The sequence below is a fragment of the Dermacentor albipictus genome, chromosome 6 (assembly GCF_038994185.2).
Source record: "Dermacentor albipictus isolate Rhodes 1998 colony chromosome 6, USDA_Dalb.pri_finalv2, whole genome shotgun sequence".
In the NCBI taxonomy this organism is placed as follows: domain Eukaryota; kingdom Metazoa; phylum Arthropoda; class Arachnida; order Ixodida; family Ixodidae; genus Dermacentor; species Dermacentor albipictus.
The window spans coordinates 22,346,678-22,370,975 of record NC_091826.1 but is presented as its reverse complement, the minus strand read 5'-3'; the positions used below and the strand labels follow the sequence as shown (position 1 = coordinate 22,370,975).

At 44.0% G+C, this 24,298-nt stretch overlaps 2 protein-coding genes across 2 annotated transcripts; one reads left to right on the top strand and one right to left on the bottom strand.

Annotated features, from left to right (window-relative positions):
- Nucleotides 1-2,969: 2,969 nt before the first annotated feature.
- NP15.6 (NADH dehydrogenase [ubiquinone] 1 beta subcomplex subunit NP15.6) lies at nt 2,970-9,263 on the bottom strand. The gene is made up of 3 exons (XM_070540101.1): nt 9,053-9,263; nt 7,860-7,993; nt 2,970-3,179 (listed from the first exon to the last, which is right to left on the bottom strand). Exons 1-3 carry the CDS (start codon nt 9,233-9,235, stop codon nt 3,029-3,031), a joined length of 468 nt encoding a protein of 155 aa, XP_070396202.1. The 5' UTR covers nt 9,236-9,263; the 3' UTR covers nt 2,970-3,028.
- A 120-nt stretch (nt 9,264-9,383) lies between these two features.
- On the top strand, nt 9,384-20,795 carry LOC139060857 (small integral membrane protein 29-like). The gene is made up of 5 exons (XM_070540102.1): nt 9,384-9,518; nt 13,065-13,297; nt 15,057-15,082; nt 15,809-15,932; nt 20,058-20,795. Exons 2-5 carry the CDS (start codon nt 13,115-13,117, stop codon nt 20,106-20,108), a joined length of 384 nt encoding a protein of 127 aa, XP_070396203.1. The 5' UTR covers nt 9,384-9,518; nt 13,065-13,114; the 3' UTR covers nt 20,109-20,795.
- The last annotated feature ends 3,503 nt before the right edge of the window (nt 20,796-24,298 follow it).

The following is a 24,298-nucleotide window of genomic DNA, read 5'->3' as shown; positions in this document are numbered from 1 at the left end:
TGCAAGTGTTATGGTAAATAAATTGGGATGCCCTGACAATTGCCAGTATTCTTTTCTAGGGTATACACTGCTTATTATACCTTCATTAAACACAGGCCAGAAAAAGAGAAGTCGAAAATCTTGTGTCAACATTTTAAAGTCCATGAGTCAATCAATTGGTACTCCAATGCATAAGGGGAGTTGTCTTATACCGACAAGACAGGTCCTCTTGTCGAATTGTTGGCTCCAGGCTGAGGTTTTCCTTTTTCACAGTGCTGATCACTTCTAAACAAACAGCTTCGTTTTGACAAAGTTGCAACTGACGTGAAAATACTTTCCGTATATCTGACATTCAGTATAACCACATCTTCATTACATGCTAACATGAAAGATTTTATACTTCGCCATAACAATAATTCGTAGTACATGTGTCGCTGTTCACTACGTAGAGGTTCAACTGTGCTGCCAGTACAGTTCAATTGCTTTCAACTTTTTACTGGTTTACGAGTGCTTCACGCACCACAATGAGCCAGGACAGGACAGGTGACATACGGACAGCTAGAAATGACTACCCCCCCCCCTCCCCACCATCATAATTACTGATGAAACCAACCATACTCTTGGTTGTCTGCATCATAACTTTTATCTAGCACCTCCTTCTGTTCAACTTCTCGCCCATCGGACATTAATCAGACCGAAACTTGTATACACATGTGCTGTTTCAGACCCTCACCTAAGTAACCTTAATAAAATGCCAGAATCTGTACAGAACCGTGCAGCAAGATCAATTTTTTTCAGAATGCACTCGTCATTCTAGTGTCACCAAACTAAGATTTCATACAAACTTTGGAAGTCTTTCATCACACCGCAGAATAGCACGTCTGTGCCTATTCTTGAAGTTTTATCATGCACCACGCCATGCTCTTGCTATCAAGCCAGCTCATCGTCATTCACATCATACCCATCATGTCAAAGCTGTATACCAGCCATCTGCTCGAACCACTTCGCACCTTTCTTCACTTTTTGTCAAAGCATCACAAGATTGGAATGGCCTTCCCGCTGACGTGCTACTTTCAAGTAGCACCGACTTCAAGACAACTGTACAAAAATTTCATAACATTTAACTCATCTGCATATAGCTCACTCCTAACGTAAAACCCTTTTACTGGGGCGTTTGAGGTATTGTAAATAAATAAATAATAAAACTGGTAGAACAAGGAATGTCACTGATGCCAATGTTTCGACAAAGGGACTTGTCTTCTTTGGCAAGCAACTGCTGCCCTGATGGAAGAGAATTGTTCCTTCATCGGAATGTTGGCTGCAGCGACATTTCTTTTTCTAACACTGTTAGTCATTTCAAGCCTCCATATCTTCCTGTGGACCTCCCTCTTGTCTTGGACAGCTAGGAAAAGGGACAGCATCAGTACCGAGTGCAGCAAAGACAGTCACTTGCTTTATTGCTCTAAAGAAGGCTGTCAAGAACAGGAACGGAGCATAGAAATGGAACAGCATATTGATGGTTGATAAGGAGGTTATAAAGGAAACCTTCACATGTGTGCCAGTTTGAACAACGTAAATATTAAAGACAGCGAAGCTGTACAAGGAAGTTTTCGCAAAGTCATAAGGGTCTGGCTTGCGAATGCCCAATATTTACCCAAGACTTTGCAAATGCCTCTACCGTCATCAGCCTATTTATGTCAACTGCCAAACAAAGTCCTCTCCCAGAAATCTTCAATTACCCCCCTCTTGCGCCAGCTGATTTCAAATTGTGCTCGCAAATTTCTTAATCTTATCACACCATCTAATTCTCTGCCTTCCCAGACTGCATTTCCGTTCCCTTGGCACCCATTTTGCAATTCTGATAGACCACCGGTTATTCGTCCTGTGCATTGCATGGTCTGCCCAGCTCAGTTTTTTCCCTCATAATGTCAACTAGATCACAGCCTACCGATGTTCGCTCTCTAATTCACAATGTTGTCATCAAATGGGCGCAGCCAATTATCCTCCATTGTACATGACCCCCTTTTAAAAACACTTATCTGTATCCTACCTAAGTACTTTTATTATATACATTATATCCAATGCATAATACGCTGCACCAGCTCTACTGTTGCCAGCTCCTGGCTGCACATTTCCACAGCCTCGCAGGTCTGCGGTACTGGCCATTTCCTGGCCAACATTTGGTACTGGCCATGCCGCTGCCACACGAAAACTGTCGTGGCATTCCCCTTACCAACTTCTCTATGAAAGAAATTGGCTGACTTCGGTGCCGAACATTTACTGCGACAGCAGCAGCAGGCTTTAACAGCTAGCAGACATAACCGTCTCAAGAACAACTTCTTTGAGATGCACACAGCATTGTCTTCATCCGCTGCAGTATTGCCTATTTTGGTGCTCTCCAAATTACTACATACAAGTACACCTCTGCTCTCTGAGTGTATGACGTGCAGAACCTCGCACTAGTTACCAAGCACGAGTACTGCACTATGCATTGGTTGGCTCGTCAAGCTCCCAGCTGTACCTTGCCGCAAGTATGCGAATTCGAATTCCGTCAAAGTTTTCTTTTTTTCTACAGCAAGAGTGAACCTTAGGGCTTAGCCTAATACTGCCTAAACTCAATATTTAAAAAAAAAAATATGTGTAAATTATCGGAAAAAAACGAAGCAAATTTACAATTTTTTCGTAGGTGTCAGCATGTAATGAACAGTATGTTTATAATGAATATCAGATATAACAAAGCTATTTTCGTTTTGAATGCAACTTCTGTATACCAATGTCCAATTGTAATGACGACAGTCATTTACTTCACCATAATAAGCAAATGTGAAAATACAGACACGGTAAACCCTGTTTCAGGCTTTTAAATGCTGTTGCAGTATATAACGAAAACACTTGGAGCCAAGTAAATATGACATTTCAGTCGTGCAGAAGAGGATGGGTAGCAGTTGCTGCCACGAGAAAGCATGAAGCTGAGCAAGGCACAAACAAAAGACAGGCTACTTTTCCTTTATTCACTAACAAATTCAATGATCTCTACACAGAATAGACCTTAGAGTACGATCTCAAAGTCTCCGAGCTCCTCATCTGACGGCAGAACGATTCGGCTGGGGTCAATGAGGTTTGGGTCCACAAGCGGCAGCCCCAACTTCTCGCGTCTCTCCAACTCAAGGTAGGCTTCTCTCTCAATCCAGTCCACATTCCTGGAAAATGTTGCAGAAAGATGAGCACTCCAACGACACTTTGGACCAAAAAAAGAATAGTCCTTCACAGATGTATGCCAATCCGACAACTGATACACCAAAGACAGCGAAGCTGTATAAACAACTTCTCACAGCCTTCAAAAGCACTAAGGGTCCATTTGCTGACTCACAGCTTTGCTCGAATGCAGCAGCACTTCCTGCTGCATTCCAATGCGGTTGTGGCTGGCTGTTCTTAGCAACGGCTCCCACGCCGGATGAGCTGCAGCACAACATGGCATCAACTTCCACTGCCGCAGCCATACAAACTCCTAGCTGACCTCCAACGTGGAGACAGCATACTATGATATGAAAGACAAAATCTACGGCTGGTTTAAAAAATAAAGTGCATATAAGCTGTCTATTAAAATGAGGATGAGCAAAACGTGAACAAGGTGAATGCAGGAGCCAACGTTTCGACAAGTGGACTTGTCTCTTCAAGGCGACGTATGCTTTCCTCGCCACAGTATATATAGGTGGGGTTCCTAAAAAGGGGAGTGGGTGTGAGGCAGGCGGATGCGGAAACGAGGGAAAATGTGTTAGCATGTCGAATTGAGAGTAAAGGAACCCTGTGTACAAGGTCAAAGTCAGGGCACACCCCCCCCCTACCCTGGTCTATCAACGCACGCGCATTAGCCGGCGTGTCAAGGGCGTCTGACATGCCGGCTAACAAAAAAAAAAAGGAAAGGAGAAAAAAAGGGGGGGGATACGCCAAGAACGCAATGAGCTATGGAAAGAAGAATGATAGGTGTAACGTTAAGGGATAAGAAAAGAGCAGATTGGGTGAGGGAACAAACGCGAGTTGATGACATCTTAGCTGAAATCAAGAAAAAGAAATGGGCATGGGCAGGACATGTAATGAGGAGGGACGATAACCGATGGTCATTAAGGGTTACGGACTGGATCCCAAGGGAAGGGAAGCGTAGCAGGGGGCGACAGAAAGTTAGGTGGGCGGATGAGATTAAGAAGTTTGCAGGCACGGCATGGCCACAATTATTACATGACTGGGGTTGTTGGAGAAATATGGGAGAGGCCTTTGCCCTGCAGTGGGCGTAACCAGGCTGATGATGACGCCAAGAAATCAAACAGTGTTGTTGCCTATAGCTTGAAGTTTAGCATAGTGAATAGATTCTAATTCGAATCTATTCGCTATGCTAGGCTTCAAGCTATAGGCAACAACACTTAGTTTGATTTCTCGGCGTGCCCCCCCCCCCCCCCTTTTTTGCCAGCCGGCGTGTCAGACGCCCTTGACACGCCGGCTATCGCGCGTGCGTTGACAGACCGAGGTGGAGGGGGGGGGGGGGGCCTGGCTTTGACCTTGTACACAGGGTTCCTTTACTATCAATTCGACACGCTAACACATTTTCCCTCGTTTCCGCATCCTCCCTCCTCACACCCTCTCCTCTTTTGAAGAATCCCACCTATATATATATACTGTGGCGATGAAAACATATGTCGCCTTGAAGAAGACAAGTCCACTTGTCGAAACAATGGCTCCTGCATTCACCTTGTTCACGTTTTGCTCATCGTCTTGAATTTCCATCGGCCGCATTCCCCGTCTTTTCCATTCAAATGAGATAATACGTAAGGTAGCTTTTATTTTACAACCGTTGATCATCATGTGGCGAAATAAATTTGGGGCTCCAACATGTTGCATTGTATTCACATTTGACATGACTATGCCATCACACAGCAGCCTTCGCTGCACGAAAAGTGTTGCGGAAGTCTCCCTAACAGATGTGGTGTAGGACGATGTCATCCACCAGTCCTACGAGGCTTCTTCAACCATACTGCACTTCTTCATTTCACCAAGTGCATGCGATGCAGTGAAAATATGGACTGCATCATCCAAATAGGAAAGAGATCAAGAAGGGCCTTGCCCACTGTCCATCTCTGATAATCCTCTGCACAATGCCGACTGAATGGAAGCATTACAGAAGACATAGATTGGCACACTCGCTCACGAGTATACTGACTAATTCTCACTCCACACTCATTCCACAGTCGTGAGATGGAGTGTTGGTGAGCGAAGAAGGGTGTGAGTGGAGGTGAGTTAACGAAGGAGAGTGAGCGCTGGTCAATGTGAGTACATGTGTCAGCGAAAGACGGTGAAGTCAAGTCTAGGTGGAGGTGAGTACGAACGCAAGCGACTGTCGGCGAGTGTAGGAGAACACGAGCAGGCATGATGAGTGACTGCCGTTGGCAAGTGGAAGTGGATGCGAGTACGAGCTAGAGTGGATGCCAGCAAGCATGAATGGAAGCAACTATGAATGCAAGTGAGAGCTGGCGAGTGTGAGTAGGAACGCGAGTAAGTGCCAAGTATTGCAAATGTGCATGAGAGTCAGTGAATACACAGCCTGAGAAAATATTGATGAATGAGTTTGAGCAAGTATGTGCTTATTCTTGCCAATCTATGCCTGGAACATGCAGCTGGTTCATTATTGGATAGCTGGCACAAGCCGTAACCTTTGCTACACTGCACAGAACTGTTGAAACTAAGTATAGACCATTCTATCTGTGCTGTCGCAGCTGGGTGTTTGTGATCCCAGAAAACTTAGTGGCATGCTTTGGTCACCAAAGTTTGCTAAGGAAAAACTGAGTATTCTGTCCCGTAGTTGACTATAGGTGCATGTTCTTGATGTGTTCAAATATCAGAGAGATAAAACTTTATTATGTTTTTGATGGGGTTCAGGGGTGGCGGGGGTCGGGAGACCTACCCCCAGTCCCCCCCTTCCTCAGACGGCAGCCAGTCCTTGCTTTCTGGTGGCGTCTTCGGCCATCCAGACGGCCCAGAGCTGCTCCTCTGGGTCCAAGCTGAGCAGCAAAATCTCCCACTGCTTGGCTGTAGTGATGATGCGTGCAGTGTTAGTGCGGTAGGTGTTGGTGGGTGAGGCTTTGGGGCATAGCCAGATAATGTGATCGAGGTCAGTGCGGGCCTCACACGCTTGAAACACGCCTCACAAGTCGGGCTCGTGTACGTAACCTTCTTGTCTATTCGGCAGTAAAAGTTCTTCAACATATAATGTTTTAACCCCGCAGCAACACTGGCATGAGCAGGAGGGTCCTACATATGTCTGCAGGCTATTTCAACTTGTATTCTCTTTGTACTCACTAAATTTAGTAGCTTGTTCCAGAGGGTAAAACTGGAACTCTTTTGGGACGTGTATGTCGACAGTAATGGATCTATAGGTTGAAGAACTTGATCTCCAAGAACTTGGCCATCAGGCAGTTTCTCAAGAGCTATCAGATGAATGAACATAATTTCTGAGCAAGAAATGACTAGCAGTATGCGTAGGCAGGACTTCATAGTTTTGGGAGAGTGTTCTCAACCTGCTTGTAGCCGGACAACAATTTAGGCAACAAAAAAAACATCACTAATGACTAACCACATATAGCTCTTGCACTGAGAACCGGCACGCCTCTCTGTTTGTGCATTCAGAGATGATGTACGAATTGGTAATTTAGGTCCAATCAGCATGCAGAACTTTGAAACATCTGGCTGAAATGAAGTTTTGTGACAAGCGTAATCGGAGAGCTCCGAGTCTCACAGCATGACACTGCATAGGAGAAAACAGTTCCATGCAAAGATCACCAGAAATTTCTGGCGCTAGCACCTGCAGGATCCACTGGTATACGAACGGTTTAACCAGTTTCAGATATTCACGTAGCCTTTTTTTTTTGTTTGTTAGCTTCAAAAGGTGGCCTTCCTAGAGGTGGCAACTGTTACTTTGTTTACCAGCAACAACACCTTTGCATGTGAAACCTCATTAACGAAGGTGCATCAGCCATTTAAAAACTGTTGTATCCTGTATTTGCTACATCCTAATATATGTGACAAAAACTTTTACATTTACTTTGTTATATGCGATAATCTGAGATTTACTTATTGAATACTGCAGGCCCGAAGACCCAAGCAGGGAAAGCTATAATTAAAAAGTAGAGTAACAGGCTTAACATTTCGGAATGCCAAAGATACAAAACACACATTACACAAAATATGAAAGTGCCAGAAAAACAACATGCAAATCATGCATATAAAGATGCACTTTCTTACAACAGTCACGGGAATGCTACATCATTCTCACATAAACGTAACCCCATGTTTTAATCTGTTGCCTGGTAAAGCTGTATTCACATGTCGGAGCAAATTGTGATTCAAGCTTGCAAATTGTGCATCAGTGCATCATGTGTCACCTGTCTTCGTGATGCTCACTCTGTCCCCATGAAGCGATTCACAATACGGCTGGAAGCCGAATCATCGTTGGTACTTTCGGCAGGAACTATCAAGAGACTGATGGCGAAATGCCTGGCATTAATCATTTTCATTCCACTCTGAGTCGATCACTGAATTGAACACAATTCAAAACTCATGCCATTAGCTCAATGGAAGTGAACACATGCATGCATGCAGTGTCATGCAATCGATTTGTCGGTCATGTCGGTCGCGTGAATCCAGCTGATCTATGGGCCTTTCTTTAATATGAGGCACGCTATTTTAGGTATGTCACACAAATTAGTGTCTGGACAAGATGAATGATAATTAGCATACAAGCTCTTTTGTGCTATGTACCGGTTGCAGGTGAAACTTATGTTTTAGCATGCGTGTTCCCAAGAAACTTAGTTTCGCGGTCATTTGCTACTTACTTGAAGTCGGGTGCGTATGCGAACGCAATCACGGCGCCACACACGACCAACGAGAGGCCCGTGAACATAATTGTGTGATGGGCATCGCTGTCTTCATGGTAGTCTTCGGTACTGTAGCCGTAACTGATCCAGTACTGGAAAACAACCACAAGAAACATCATTAATTGTGGTACGAAACTTAATTTATTTGTGTATTTATTTGATACTGCAAACCACAATGGAACAGAAGGAGGGGGCAAACATAGATGTGAAGATAACTACTGTTACAAAACGTCAGCAGTTCGTAAATACCAGAACAGTCCAAATGTTGAAAGTACGTACAATGCATCAGGATCATCAATGAAAGAACACAAACACGAAGAAAATAAAAAGCACACTCTTGTGAAGTGTTACACAGTATAATAAACGCACGCTGGAAAAAAAAAGTTACCTGGCGTGCGCAAACGACAGAACTCCTGAGACGACAGCCACCATACACACCCGTTTACACTCGAGGAAACCTCACGCACGCACACACGTAAAGCGTGCATACAACAACGCGAAGCCTGTAATACGCGAAGCGAGTGTTCAAATACCGCGACGCTGGTACTTGTTAGTGAGCCAATCCGTGATTTATTCGGTAGAAGGACAAGAGTTTGACAGAAAGGGTACATATACCGACGGTGTACACAAAACGAATATCTCTACACGCAAGCATAGCTTTCGACACCGACCACTTGATGTCGGACCAGAACGCAGTCACGTATTAACGAGCTGTCTTTGACTCGCAAAAATGTTGAAACGGCATAAAATGACTGTTTTAGCCTAAACGCTTTGACGAGGAGTAGGAGCCACGCAGTTGCAGAAGTCTACCGGGGATTTGTACGAATATACAAAATCCAACAAGATAAAGATGACCCCGAGAGCTCTTCGCCCAGGATACAGCTGTTTGCACGACGATTCGCACCACAACACAACGTCCAAACTTTAACCCAACTTGACTTGGGCTTCGGTGGCGACCACGCGCATTATTAACAGATGCCGAATCGCATCCAGTACAAGATAGAGGAACCAAGCCAGCGGCGAACAGTAACACTGTAGGTTACGAAGAATGACTTGCGACACATTCATAACTCAGCAAAATTACCGCGCAACCATGTGCACACCGTGAGACCGGTGCACATCGGACAGGCGACACGGATGACCTTACGTACCCGCGGTTTGGTGTCCGCAAAGTCGGCCGCGGTCACGGGCGGTTTGCCGACTGTGTCCGGCACCGTAGCCGTTGGAACTTCCTTATTTTTCGGTGTAGTTGATATGGAAGCGCTCGCTAAACGCTTCACTTTGTGAATGTTGGCCAGCCGGGGCAGCAGGTTTCGCCTCAACAGGAGAGCCATGTTTGCCGTGTCGAGGACCGCACTCAATTACAAAAGCGTAAACTTCGTAATTTATAATTTATTGCTGTTTAAAACACATATTGTAATATTTAAAAAGCAAACTTGACATTACTCATGGGTTTCAAATTGTATAACATTTTCTCAGGTTTGAGAAAATGCGGACCTTTGTTGTTTTCTTGCAAAATGGCGGCGGCCTGTGGCGGTCGTCTGCTATATTATTTTTAGCCGCTGTCAAGTCATCGTTTCGGCGGAAATCGGCCGCCACCGGTCAAACTTCGGCCCGGTAAGAGCGCCTAGTTAGTGCCGCGTACCCGTACGAAGGCTTCTCTCGCGTAATCTTTTCGCGCGACTCTCATCTTTTTCAACACTCACGCGCGCTCATGACAGTTGCTCCTCGTCGAGAGAAAGCAAAGCGCGCATGAGTCATCCCCGCCACATTTGCAGAAGTAAGCGCTCCGTAGGCGTTTGTTTCGAAGGCTCGCTACCGGTCGCCGACGTTTTCCGTCCCCGTCGCCCAAGTGTTTTAAAAACACTTGGCTGGTGCTGGAGTTACTTTCATTTAAGTACGACTGGTCGCCCGCGCGGTGCTGCTTCGTGACTTGTCAAACCACTCTTATGACGGCATTTTTTTTTTCTTTCTCACGGAGAAAGTTCGTCTGGCTCGCGCATGGCTTCTGCGCGACTCGAACCCAATGTCTGCAATATGAGAATGCGAACAGACGAGGAATGCTCCCGACGCTTCCGTTGTCAGGCGGCAAAGCGGGCAGTTTGCACGTGAGCAAACGCCGCTTGGATCGTGAAAAGCCGTGACAGTTGTCACCATCCATTGTGCATATAAGGGTTTTGCGTCGTTTAAATGCCCTTGAAACTATTTCTTTGGATTATCGGGAGTGCGCGCACTGTGTCCGTTTTAAGCTTTGGCCCACGTACTTCCGTGGTTCTGCTGGTCGCGTACGTACACTTGTTGCTCGGTGTGTTTTTTGTCATGCCATTGCAATAGCACTGCGCTCGCTCCTCATTTATCGCGATGTTCTCCTGGGATTGCCATGAACGCAGTTGTCTTGGTTATGGTTTAATTCGCACCATTGTCACTGCTGTACTACGGGTAACTGCGATATTCCGGCAGCTTCATTGTAGAACACGCCTTTTAATTCATATTCGAGTTGGACGAAGCGGGCAAAGAAAGCATTTAATAAAACACGAAGTAGTTGACCGTCATGGGGTGTCATATTTTTTTCTTGTGTAGGGGACGGTGATAGCTTCTTCAGACTTTAATGTTGCGCATGTGGGTTTTATCGTTCCTCCTGAAGCAAGAGTCCCATTTCGTGAGATAAGTATATGCTGTCTCGCGAACTGTGCGCGTCAGACCATGTATCAGATGCCCTGAATCATTTATGGTTCTAGAGGAATCAAACACTAGCTTTGTAGTGCTGCCACCAAACACAATATGTCGAATGAAATCATTACATTGCAAGAATCAGTCAGGAAGGCAGGGCAGTTTGGATTGCACAAGCGTAGCAAAGATGAATGAAATGCTGGCCTCTCTCTCTCAATAAAAAAAATAACCGTCCAACTAGCCCAGCTCTCTGTACTTCTGCAAGCCACTTTGGAAGCCACGATATTGTTACCCACAATTCCATATGTCTCACTTTCACCTCGCCGAGCTGGGCATTACTGAAGCACCTCAAACCTGTTATTATTATCATTTGTTTTGATCATGTATACATTTGACAGGAGAGGGAAAATGAGGAGCAGCCTGGCAACTGGCCACCAGGAGGGGCACTACGCTTGGCTAGTCTTCAGAAAGGAGGGGACAGAAGCATATAAATGGAAGATAGCAAGGAGGAGAGGAAAGAAAGAGCAAGATGACAAATGTCAAAGAATGAAGTAGAACACACAGTACAGGTCACGCACAGTATAGCCGGTCGCTGCAGGTCTTTCTATGATAGAATGTTAAATGGGAATAGTGTCTGTCTGTCATGAAATATAAACACAGCAGGTCATTGTGCTTTAAAATAAAGACATGAGTAATGTGTACGCAAACTCGTAAGCTAGATTTAGCAAGATTCACTACAAATGTTTGTTTTCGGGTAAGCTATAACTGCAGTTGCTGCCGTCATCAGCAAGTATTGTGCAACATGCAAAATAAAGGTGTATTGGTGTTGAGGGTTCACATGAAGAGCCACAAGGGTCTGGTGAGGTTGCGTAGCAGAAATGGAAGGCATAAGTTGAAAACCCGCTGTGCTTTTAAAAGAGAACTTAAAACATTGGGCTTAGGTCAGTGTGGGAAATTGCCAAGGCAACACTTCTGGCATTTGTTTACATGGAATTCTCCATGTCTGATAACGACGAGTGTTGTGTGTTTTTTGTCTTTGTGGTGAGGTTAGAGAAGCTGCCACAAAAGCTTACTTTTGTGAGTGCCAGCTTTGGAATGCTGATCAATTTGGGAAGTGAATATGTAATCGTGCCTCAAAGACTCAGCTTCTTTACAAAAGATAGTACGAATTGTGGCTGGCATTTCACGTCGTAGAATTGCCACCGCTTTGTGGCTGTGGCCTTCTGTAGCTAAGCACAAAGTTACAGGTTCGATTTCCAATCATGGCGACCACATTCCAATGGAGGTGGAATGCAAGAATGCTTAGGTGCCATGCCTTGGGTGCTCGTAGCAGTAAATTCTAATAGAGAATTCTTCAGTACAGCATTTCTCACATCAAATGTGTTGCTTTCGGATGTCACTCATTCAGTCAGTCAATCAATGAGTCTGACTGAATTTTGGGCAAATTGGTGGGACTGAAAGGCTAAGCAGTGCTAAGTGACCTTGATCTTTCAACTGAACACAGCTAAACGACAAAAGCAACACACAGGACACCCTGCACTCTCTCCATCATTCTTGTGAAATTGTGGTCAAATCGAGTGAATGAACACACTGGCAAATGAGGAAGGCTGTGCTTGCAGGGTATGCAGGTATCAAACACACACTCGCTGCCTCAAGTCCCAGCTTGCCTAGTTCTCCATCCTCGGCAGTACATTTTCTTTGTTATTGTGCGAGAACATACATATTTTTTTTTAATTTATTATGGAAGCACAAGCAATTATACTTGGTTGACCAGTTATATAAAATCTGCAGAGTACTGGAGAGTTACTAAGTTGAAGGAAAGAGATCTTAACGCGTTGTGTTGATTTCAATTGTGCCTTTCCATTTTCTTGGCTTACTTGTTGGTCTATATGTGAGTTAGCATGAAAGGAACTCTTAAAAGATAAATAATTCCAGTTTAAATAGTAAATCACCCCTTTACAATGCTAGACAAGCCACTCTTACTGTGAGAAGAAGCTTGGTAAGCCAGAAAAGCTGCAAAAAGAAAAGACGACTGTTGATGGTGCCTTGAAGTTCCCATACCAGCTCGTTGAGATATCCTGGATTCTGATGGCGTCTGCTCAGGCCTAGTTAACTTTTTATTCGTGAAGGACTACGCTGTATTCTAAAGAACATAAAGATTGAACTTAGCAATCTTCAGGAACTTTATCTGAGCCTCGATAGCCCGAATAGGAGAAGATACTTTGTAGGTCACCACATCACACTGACATACCGATGCTGTTGCTTCAGCACACACTTCGAAGATGAAATTTGAGCTTAATTTTTCTTTTCTCTTAATCAACCTATTAGTGCAAAATTAAAAAAAGAAATAGAGTTTTGAAAGAACACCCTAGAAAGTCTAAATTGATTGTTTTTTTTTTTTATTTATGGTCCCGTTAATGTTTCTCTTTAGTGTGCATCTGCAGATGTCTCTGACAGCGAGATGTGAGCTAATGTAAATTTCACTGCTTTCAGATGGAGCAAATCGGAGGGCAGCATCTCTAGAAGTTAAAGCAAGCCAAGCCATGCTGCTCTCAGCGAGCACAGCAGGCAATGGCACAGAGCTGCCAGTTGCAGAGGCACCCGCAAACATCACCAATGAGGAAGCTCCCGTGCTAGAGGCATCGTCAGGCTGGGACTCAACAAGCCTTGCCTACGTGTTTGTTCCACTTAGCCTCGTCATCTGCATAGGCCTTGCCACAGCTCTCGTAAGTTAGTGAATAATAAACCAGTTAATCAATGTTGATTATTATGCCTCGGAACAGCATGTTGGTTTTGGTACTGGTACAGTTGGCGCAACGCATTAATACACATTTGCTCACTATGGGACTATGTTATATAAAGATTATAGGAGTGAAATGAAACGAAGAGTGTGTGATTTCATCACATAAAGTAGGTACAGATATGTACAGGACGTATAGAAAAGACAAGTTCTTTTATAATAATAGTATTTTCATTATTTGCAGGGCGCGAAGGTCAAAAGCTGGATAAAACACTGTGTCTGCGTCTTCCCTGTCTCATTTAATCTTTGCCCCCTTGCGCTCTAGAAATAATGAATGAACATCAACTCTCCCAATTTACAGTTCTAAATTATACTTAATTGATGGCAAGAGGTTCACTTACATGTAATGCCACGCACCAGAGCATGCAGTGCTTGTGAGTGTGCAGGCGCATGTGACCCTTTCAGACGCCAACATTTTCTGTCCATTCAAAATTTAATTGCAGACAAATCTTGCACCTTCAGACTCATTAAGAAGCAAAGAGCTGTAGAGAATGACTTCAGTATTTTCAATTCGTGAGTGAGTTTTGTCATGTTTAGAGAATGCAGACTACAGTCCCATGGACTGCACTCTCAGAGCCTTGAGGTCGTAAACAGGGGCGTCGCCGTTCGTGGTGTAAACAGCGACCACTGCTGTCCCATCTCCCCTGCTGTGGTCTGCAGCTGTCACGCAGCCACGTAAAGTGATGACGGAGACGTTATAGTCTGGCCAGTGCTGCCTCGGTGGAACAAAGACGCACCAACACGATGTGCCATAGCAAGCTGAAACTCATGTCGAATGTGGCATTCCACGTGCAACGCAGTGTTTGTTGTTTACAAGAAGCCGCGCAGTAACAACATTTGTACTGCTGTATCCACGCATTGTATCGGTCATCATGTTACTTTTTCTGACACATATGGTCACGATGAGCTGGAAGTATCAGGGAAACTGAGGAGGCTTGATATTTATTAATCATTTAAAGCTAACAGACAATGGAACCAAGAAAAGCATCGGGGAAATAAAGTTTCTTTCTTCTTCTTGGTCTCTTCTACCACTTTGATTTTCCTTTTCCTTTAAAGATATGAAGCTTATCAGTCAAGCCAGCAATCATTTTATTTCTGTCTCCCATTACATGGGTTCACAGCAGCATGAAGACAGGAAAAAGAAAAAAATTCAGATGCTTACATTATAGCAAAGGTACTGCAATAAGTAATATAGTAACAGTGCTGAAGAATATGCACATTCTCACATTGTTTCTAAGCGCAACTCACTTCAAGTGCAGGTAAACAGATCCAACTTGACTGATTCATAATTCAAAGGGCTTGGCAGCGTATAGCAAAAGCATTGCATTCCTGAATGTGTTGTTGTTACTTCCCATGCTTTGGCTTTGCTTGTCCTGTAACCTTGCTACAATCACAGCCTTATTATAACCTTATCGCGAAACTAACCCTGGATAATCATTCTTTTTGCATTTCTATTTCAAAACTCATCGGTTTCAGAAAGCTCTTGGTTCCTCATGCTTTCCTTGGCTTCATACGGTTAATACATTCAGAACGTAATACGACACCTGAAATGCATTGTCTGTGCGTGACATGCGAATTTATTTTTGTTGCTTTTAGGTTGAGGGAGAGAGAGAGAGAGAGAGAGAGAGAGGGAGAAAAGAAGACTGACATGCACAGCTGTTAAGCCTATTTTTTCTTTTTTTCAGGTGGTATTTCTCGTTAGAAAGAGCAGGTACGTACACACCTTCATTACCTGCGCAGCTGTGGCACCACTGTCATGTCACTATGATGTGCGTCTCACAGGTGTTGCATTAAATTTTGCTTTCTTTTATGTAGTATGTTGGCAGTCTGAACTGGGCCTAAGAGACCTGTTGAAATGAAAATGCTATTTCAAGTCTAAGCGCAAGAAGTGAAGCAGTTTTAGACTGGAAGTTCCATGCCTGCTAGCTGTCGCAAATTTTCCGTAGAGTTGATCAGTTTAGGTGCCTTTTATGATTTTACCAATTCACATTTTACGAAAAATAAATTCTGTTCACGAAAATGTGTCGTTCGTCGACCTCCAAACATTTCTTTGGAAGTCTTCTGATGACGAAAGGATGCAAGAGGGGACGCTTGCTGCGAGCAAGTTTGTACAGACAAGTTCCTGAAGCAGGTGAAATTGGTGGCAGCAAAGTTCCCGGAAAAAGGTCACTGTGATATAAAAATGTGTTGCTTGTTAGTAGCTGCAGCTGTGTCAAGCTTGTGTGCGTGCCTAAAGTTAAAAATTACTGTTAATAAAGTGCATGCATGTCCAACGGAAGGCACCCATGCTCAAGAGTGACTTTAAATACAGTGCATAACCCCTCCCTTCCCTGCCCCCTCCTTGATGCCGTGCCCATGCGATTTGTATGAAATTTGATATTCACAGGTTGGCAGGTATGCACTGTTCACTGCTTTCTCCTCACCCCCTTCCTCTTAGGCTTGACAGATTGCGGCACCATCTGATGCCATTCTACAGCTTCGACCCTCAGGACGAGGGCGAAGACTGGGAAGCGGAGCTACTTGAAGAGGGCCTCACGCATAGGCCCAACCCTGCCAATAAGGTGTGTGTGCTCGCCAGTAGCATTGATCGTTCAAATCCTTTCTGTTCTGCCAACGAGTATGTTCATCACAGGAATTCGGCATGGCATAAAAGTCGCAGACGATGACTACTGTAGTCACAAGGACAAATATAGCGCCATGTGAACCAGTGGAAACTGACCCTTGCAACATTGAACACGCACCCTCTCAAGTGGAGCTAGCCTAGCAGCACTCTTTGAGGAACTATCAGGCATTGTTTGGGATATCATTGGCCTTAGTGAGGTTAGAAAAAATTGGTGAGTCTTATACAGTGCTGACAAATGGCCACGTCCTCTGCTACAGAGGACTGCCAGATAAGAAGCAGTTTGGGGTAGGGTTCCTAATCCATAAGGATAGAGCGAGAGAGAGAGAAAGAAGTTTAATGACACGAAATGCCGAGAGGTCGGCCTGAGGTGTATTCCTCTAGCCAGCTACTCGGCATTGGGGGAAGGGGAAGTGGGAAAGAAAGAGGGAAGAAAGAGGTGCATGATGGGTGACGATGACGATAGAAGGAAGATGTAGAAAATATGGCAAGCAATTGGGCATGCTCAAAGTCTGCAGTCCAGGCCCGTAATTTTTAAAAAGTTCAGTAATGCCTTGATGGCCTTAAAACTCGACTGAGCGTCTGGCCAAGAGCCTAAAATAACATCCTCCGACAACGGTGCGCTGTCGAGACGCGTAAGGTCCTTGACCAACCTATCACGCTCTTCCACAAACTTAGGGCAGTCACAAAGCACATGACCTATAGTCTCAGCCACATTGCACACCTCACAGTGTGGAGACTCGGTGCGTCGCATGAGAAACGATATAGATATGATATATATAGATATATATATCTATATGGATATATATATATAGATATAGATATGAGAAATGATATAGCGAGCAACATTGACAAACTCTAGAGCATTAATGAGAGGGTAGCAGTAGTCATAATTTATTTATTTATTTATTTATTTATTTATTTATTTATTTATTTATTTATTTATTTATACATACTGCAGCCCCTGCTGGGGCTATAGCAGGAGTGGGTAATACAATACATGAAGCTGTATAGCTTCATGTATTGTAATACACATAATGTAATGTGTATACACATAATGTACACACATGTAATACATAATAAAGCTGTATAGGAGGTATGAATAAAGGTAGTACAAACCTGCGCTCCACCCTCCAGTCACGATGGTGAAGAAACAGAACAGTGGCCTGTAGATGTTGAATTAGCGCTGCGAAAAGTGCAAAATCAATATTATGTAGTCGTGGGCGACTTCAGTGCAAAAGTGGGGGAAAAGCAGGGTGGTGAACAAGCAATTGGCACCTACAGTGTGGATTCTAGGAACACTCGAGCAGAGATGGTAGAATTTGCGGAAAGGGATAAGGTGTGAACAATGAACACCTTCTTCAGGAAGCGTTGGAACAAAAAGGGCACCTGGAAAAGCCCTAATGATGAAACAAGAAATGAAATTGATTTCACACTTTCTGCCGATCCCAGCATAGTGCAGGATGTAGAAGTGTTAGGTAGGGTAAAGGTGCAGTTATCATAGGTTAATGAGGGCTAGGATTCACCTCAATTTGAAGAGAGAAAGGGTAAAGTTGGTCAAAAAGAAACGGGCCAACCTAGATGTAGTAAGGGTAAAAGCAGACCAATTCAGGTTTGCACTTGCAAACAAATGTGCAGCCTTAGAATAGAGAGATGATGACATAGAGGCAGTGAATGAAACCATAACTAGGCTGGCTTCAGAAGCAGTAATTGAAGTGGGAGGTAATGCAGCAAGGCAACCAGTAGGTAAGCTCTCCCAAGTAACAAAGGACCTAATAAATAAAATACAAAGAATAAAAGTGAATAAAAGCTATTAAACTGGGAAGGCTTATGAGTAAAGATCAACGGAGAATAACTCGGCAACCTTCGATTTGCAGATGACATTGTCCTGTTCAGCAACAATGGGGACGAGTTCGAACAAATGATTGAGGACCTTAACAGAGAAAGTACAGGTGCAGGGTTGAAAATTAATAGGCAGAGGACAAAGATAATGATCAATAGCCGGGCAAGGGAAGAAGAGTGCAGGATCGCCAGTCAGCCTCTATAGTCTGTGGAGGAGTACGTTTACCTAGGTCAATTACTCACAGGGGACCCTGATCATGAGAAGCAAATTTACAGAAAGATAAAAATTGTTTGGAGCACATAGGCAGACATTGTCAGATCCTGACTGGAAGCTTATCATTGAAAAGAAAGGTGTACAATCAGTGCATTTTACCGGTGCTAACATGTGGGGCAGAAACTTGGGAGACTGACAAAGAAGCTTGAAAACAAGTTAAGGACCGCGCAAATAGCAATGGAACGAAGAATGCCAGGCATAACGTTAAGAGGCAGAAAAATAGCAGTTTGGATCAGAGAGCAAACGGGTACAGACGATATTATAATTGACATCAAGAGAAAAAATAGAGCTGGGCAGGTCATGTAATGCGCCGATTAGACAAACGCTGGACCATTAGGGTTACAGAATCCATGCTAAGAGAAGAGAAGCAAAGTTGAGGACGGCAGAAGATTAGTTGGGATGATGAAATTAAGAAATTCGCAGGCGCTAGCTGGAATTAGTTGGCGCAGGACAGGGGTAATTGGAGATCACAGGGAGAGGCTTTCGTCCTGCAGTGGACATAAAATAGGCTGATGATGATGAACTGATGATAAGCACATTCGCTTTCAGTATGAGCTGCAACACAGTCCTTGTGGTCGAATAGGCTTCAAGCCAGCACAGTGGCGCCGACATACGAAAAATTGGTCTAGTAAGTACCGTTAATTGGAACGGCATTTAGTCTTCCACGTTTCAATGTGGAGGTACCACTGTGCAGTCTTGGAGCCCCTTCGAGCACAGAGACCATGTTGTAGCTCATATCGAATGCGTCTGCATCCACCAGCTTGCTTTTAGTTGCAGTTTTCGACACTAGATGACGGCAATAATCAATGCTAGTGGCATCGTGTATAGCTTCTTTTTTTCTTGTAACAAGCCACTTGAGCGCTTTCAGTGCTTCAGGCGAGTGTCGCAGAGAGAGTTACACAAAAGGCAAGTAAGCATCACACTGAATGGCTGTAACATCACCAATTATGGTACATGCCTTCGGCGAACCATCCAATGCGGAACGTACAGAACCACCACTGGAAGTATACTGCAGAGCAAAATAGAAAAAAGAAAGAAAAGGGGGGGGGGCGGCCTCGTGATGCAAAGGCGACAGCATCCTTTGGCCGTGTTATGGGAGACCGCAAGGAAGGCATGTTGCTTGCGAACGCTAGTTAAGGCAAAGAGAGAGAGAGAGTGTTCATGTCGGCAGTGAAGCTTGCCTCCTGGTAGCGTGACAGTGCAACATTTCAATTCCTCCCATCTCCTCCAATAACAAACATCACCAACACCTAGGCTAATAACGAATGTCATGGTCACCTACTCATACGTAGCAGGCAATAGGCTGGAGCAACTTTTTGCACTTTCTGCATCCGTAACCAAAAGTAGTGTGTTCTGCATGACTTAAGAACGCTCATTGTGCTAGAGAATGTGGCAGAACGTTCGTTTCACACGTAGTCACAGTATAGGAAACAATTGTCACAGAATACACCGCCTTTCTGAAGCTATTAACCACGGGACAACAAGCGGAGTGACATGTTGCTAAGACTGCATAGCTTCCTTAGCGCACTGCTTGCGTGTGCAACTGAAACATGGTGCAATGCATACGGGAAGCTCAAGGCATACAAAAATACACAACTTGACATAAAGTTAACTCCATATGTTATGGTTCTAATACATACGTTAAAGACATTGCGTAGAAGATGTTGTAGATAAAAGGCCAGTTCACGAAGAAACATACATTTTTGTGATCGCACTACTTGTATAACCTTCATAGCATTGCCTGCTATGCGTTAAACGGAGTAGGGCACAGTCATGTTAGTTTGTTCTTTCATTTATTTGTGTCATTTTAGGCTGTATTCTGTGCAAGCTCTTCTGTGCTTAAATTTTGCTACAGTTGTTCCCATGACTCAAAGTCCTTTTGCCTCTATGTTTAATGGAGTGATTATTGTCATGTAATTTGCCGTCTCCCTTTTCTCTCTGCCCCCACAGAATCCGGAGTTCCACGAACCGCCAAAGCTGGCATTCCGGTCGGTCCTGTAAAAATTTTGCTCTTTTTGCCCAAAGGTCCCAAAAAGAAGTTGTGTAGCAACCTGATAAGGAAGGGAAAAGGAAAGAAAAAAGGCAATGCTTACCGCTTGTACATTAACACCCCGTCGTCCATGTGTGCCTATCGCCAGTGTCGTCGTACATTCATGATCCATTCCCACTATTTATTAATAGCCAAGCTTATTGCTGAGCTCTTGTTGTAAGCATAGTTTACAATCTAGTCTAATTTGTTTTTGTGCCGGTTCTGTACCTCTCAATAGTTTCCTTTTTGTCCGTTACTAGAGGCACTTTTTTTGCCATCAAGTGATAGTACTATGTACAGTCGAATCTCGATATAGCAAATTACCGGATATAACAAACCAAATATGAAATGTTTCTCACAAATATTTGTGTGCAGCAAATACGTGCTTATAACAGTTTTGTGTCGGGTGAAACTTACTTACAGTAAGGTTCGACTGTATAGCTACCGTAACCGACGCTCCTTAAGAACAAAAGATCTGATGCAAGCTCTAAATACTCATGTGTACTAACTATTGACCGAACTTCACTGTGAACACTCGTTTAACGTAGTAGAAGGTTGTGAACAAGATTATGAGCCTGGTGCTTGTGTAACTTCGGGGAGGGAGGGGCGGTCATTCGACCCAGTCAAAGCAGCTGTGAATAAAAGCACGTTATGAACTAGATAGGTGTGTGTGACTTTGTGTCTGCTGCCACGTTGCGAAAGGGTGCGCGATTCTGTGCTTGCAATTTTCCTGCGCTAAGCACTCGTGAGCTAGCTTCTCAGGATATCCCTGTAACATGACAGCTGGTCTGCAGGACAAGATAATACTCACTCACACTCGTCTACAATCATTCATGTTTCTACTTGCACCCACTCATACTGACCAACACTCGCATGCATGTCCGCTTCGGCTCACTGGCACCCGTACCATTCCATTCACTACACGTCGACAGTCGCATGTTGGTACTCCATCTCCACTCAAAACCACTTGCCTTTCATTCATACTCGTATCTACTCAAACTGACCGGAACTCACTCATGTCCACTCGCCTCCTTCGTCAGTCACTAACGCTGTATTTCGTGCCTGTGAAGTGTGTGGGTCCCTGTACTTGTGAATGAGCATGCCGACCTATGGCTGCTTGTAGCGTCACGCTTGAAGCCACGGAAGTCGCCTGCATGCAGGTGCATTTAAAACGACAAGTGTGCCCAGTGATGTGTGTGTGACGACCAACCTTGAACACTGCTTATGTAAATGTTAATTCAGTTTTATGAATGGAGTTGCTAGTTCACACGAAGGGCTGCACGGTTAGCTACACAAAATGAACTTGAAGGGCATCCTTGGCAATTAGGAGAAAGAATGAGAAAAGATGGCAAAACTTGTTACTTCACATGCGAGACAGACAAGCAATGAATAGGTTGCACGTGGCATCCCAAAAGCTGTTTAGGAGTGTCGTCTATCTGCACCCTCTACAATGCTACTTAGTGCAATGTTCCACCATGCTACTGATGATTTGGTGTTGTGGTGGGCACAATGCCAGTGTTACACGTCTTTACTTGTTGGCAGCCAATTAAGAAACTCCAGCGTGCTAGGATGCCAACAGAAAGAGCAAAGTGAAGCCAACGACGTGGTGCTACTGAACACCCACATGTGCACGTGTTTTAATGTACACTTGCACCGAGAGATCATAGTGCAGATTTGTCGCGTCCCTTGTTTCTCCACATTGTATGGTGCCAAAACCTGAGAACGAACCAGGGACATTTTAATCTACTGTAATGCAAGTGGCACAGAGGGAGATTTAGAAATAGTGCACCCAGAACACCCGTTTGCATTCTTTTGTAACATTCATAAGTTTTGCAAGCCCGGTGACGGACGTACCCCTGTATCCAGCAGTGACGGATCGGTCATATGGAATTCCAGCAGAAAAAATTTTACGAAACTTGTTGGTGTGCAAAATGTTCAGCATGTTTGTGTGTCGTTCTCACAATTGCAGCACCTCGCTTGTGGCTGTGCGATAATTGGGCAAAATTTAAAATTGTTGCAAAACGGTGAGTCCTGTTTTTGCAGTACTCACAATATTGTGCAATAATAAACAGGCACGTACCCAGGACTTTCTTTCAAGGGGAGGGGGGGGGGGGGGGGGCACCTTTACTAGTGTGAATGCGAGTAATGCGCACCATTCGCCATAAAAACGCTTAAACTCAATAAAGAGAAATTAAATAAGGTGTATCTCTGATATACGTCCGTGAGATAGACCTATCATTTGCTTGACAAACAAGGAACAACATCAAATTGACTGAAGCAGCAACGAAGCGCAGGAAGAACACTGCCAAGAGCAAGTAAACAAGCGAAAGTGTAAAATAACGATTTCTAGTAGCATATCTTTGAATTAGCTCTGGAAGAAATAGAGAAATACATACTTGTGGAACAATCACAGTTCTTTTGTATCCCTCCTTTACTACTCTACCAAGTGCCAAAATCTACTCGTATTGTTATTTGCGAAGTTGCATAACAATGCATGGCTGCCAGTCCCGTACAACCATGTAGAGCGCAGGACGCTGCTGTTCTAGACGTACTGTGCCCACCGTGGAAGGTTAGAAAAACAACCACATAAGCATAGCAGGGAAATGGCTACGTCCGGTGGTTAGAGTGACAACGCTAAAGGTGTCATTCAAAACACACAGAATCCTTCTCCACTTCCGGCAGCGTTTTCTCTACTTCCTTTCCAAATAAAAAGATGTTGATCCATAAATAGTTGAACAAGCAACAGTTAAATTTGTTACATTTTCGGTTTTCCTTCCTGTTTGGCTGTTGCCTCAGCTCTCTCCCTTAGTAGATCGCTTAATTTCTCATCTCCTTGCGGCTCTCGTTTCCTGTTGCAAATTTTGCATGAAAAGTGCTGTACAATTAGACGAGGTAACGGGTGAAATTCATATTACTTATGGATTTAACGGTTATTGCAGGGTTTGATCATGGACGCTGTTTCGCGTCATTTTATTTTACATTTATCTAACCCGTATCATGGGTATACAGTTCCGAGGATCTGCCAGTGTCGCGGCGAGCTGTCACTCAAGGAAATAATGAAGCAAAAGGAAAAGTTACGCGCAACTGGCGTTGTCTCCTGCCGCAACTCGTATCATGAGCATACAGGCCAGCTGGCTACGAACTGAATCACTTTCCTTGTCCCATGATCAGTCTAAACAAAGAAGGTTGAACTAACGAAGCAACAGAGATGCGCGTGACCATTTCAATAGATGGTGGCAACTGAATGCATCTAGAGTTAATTGCATGGGCACCAAACCGATGAGAAAACTGGTCTTCACACCCCAGGAGATGCCAATAACTACCACCATCCAAAAGGAGTGAAAAAGGCAGCAAAATGTTGACTGCTGAATAGCTGTCAAGTCCCAATGATTTGGCAGCGCTTTAGGAATGTGTGCGAGTGGTAGTGCCAGTGGGGGAGCCCCCTGGCTACGTGCCTGCATTAATTGCATGTACTTTCACTTTACCCAACGATAGCACAAAGCCATAAATGAAAAAAACCTATGCAGGCTTCTCAGAAAAATTCATCCTGATCCCAGGGATTGAACTTTAAAGGAGTGCCACTATGGGGCTAACACTTGAGCATACCAGAAACCTAGTATAGATGGCCGAGAAAGGCACAATTGAGAATTCCAAGTGCAGTATTAGTGTTTCTGCCTTTGTCCTTGTAAGCAAAGAGCCAATGTATGCAATTTACTTTTGTAAATTACAATGTATGGCTTACACCCATCAATTGTGCAACACTTGGTTTTTTTTTTCTTTGCATTGTACTGAAATTCCGTTCATTACCCTACTGGGATTGACAGTATGTATAAATAATAACACCCATACTTCTATATTAGAAAGATCTAAGACAAAGATATCAAGGGTTTCAGGGCTGCATAGCTGGTATGTACTCCAAGAGGGATTTCCCCAACAGAGTGAATGAATTACCCAATACATTAGGAGGCACTGTGTGCAACCGGAATATAATTCATCAAGATACGAGAAAAAAAAGCAACATAGTTTTTCCACCTGATCATCTTGCCAGTGAACATCAGAGTAGTTTACTGGCTGCTCACAAACCACTTCGAAAGTTGATTTTTCAGACTCCATGGACAACAAATTTTTGATGCCAAACATACAACAAAAACAAGAGGCAATG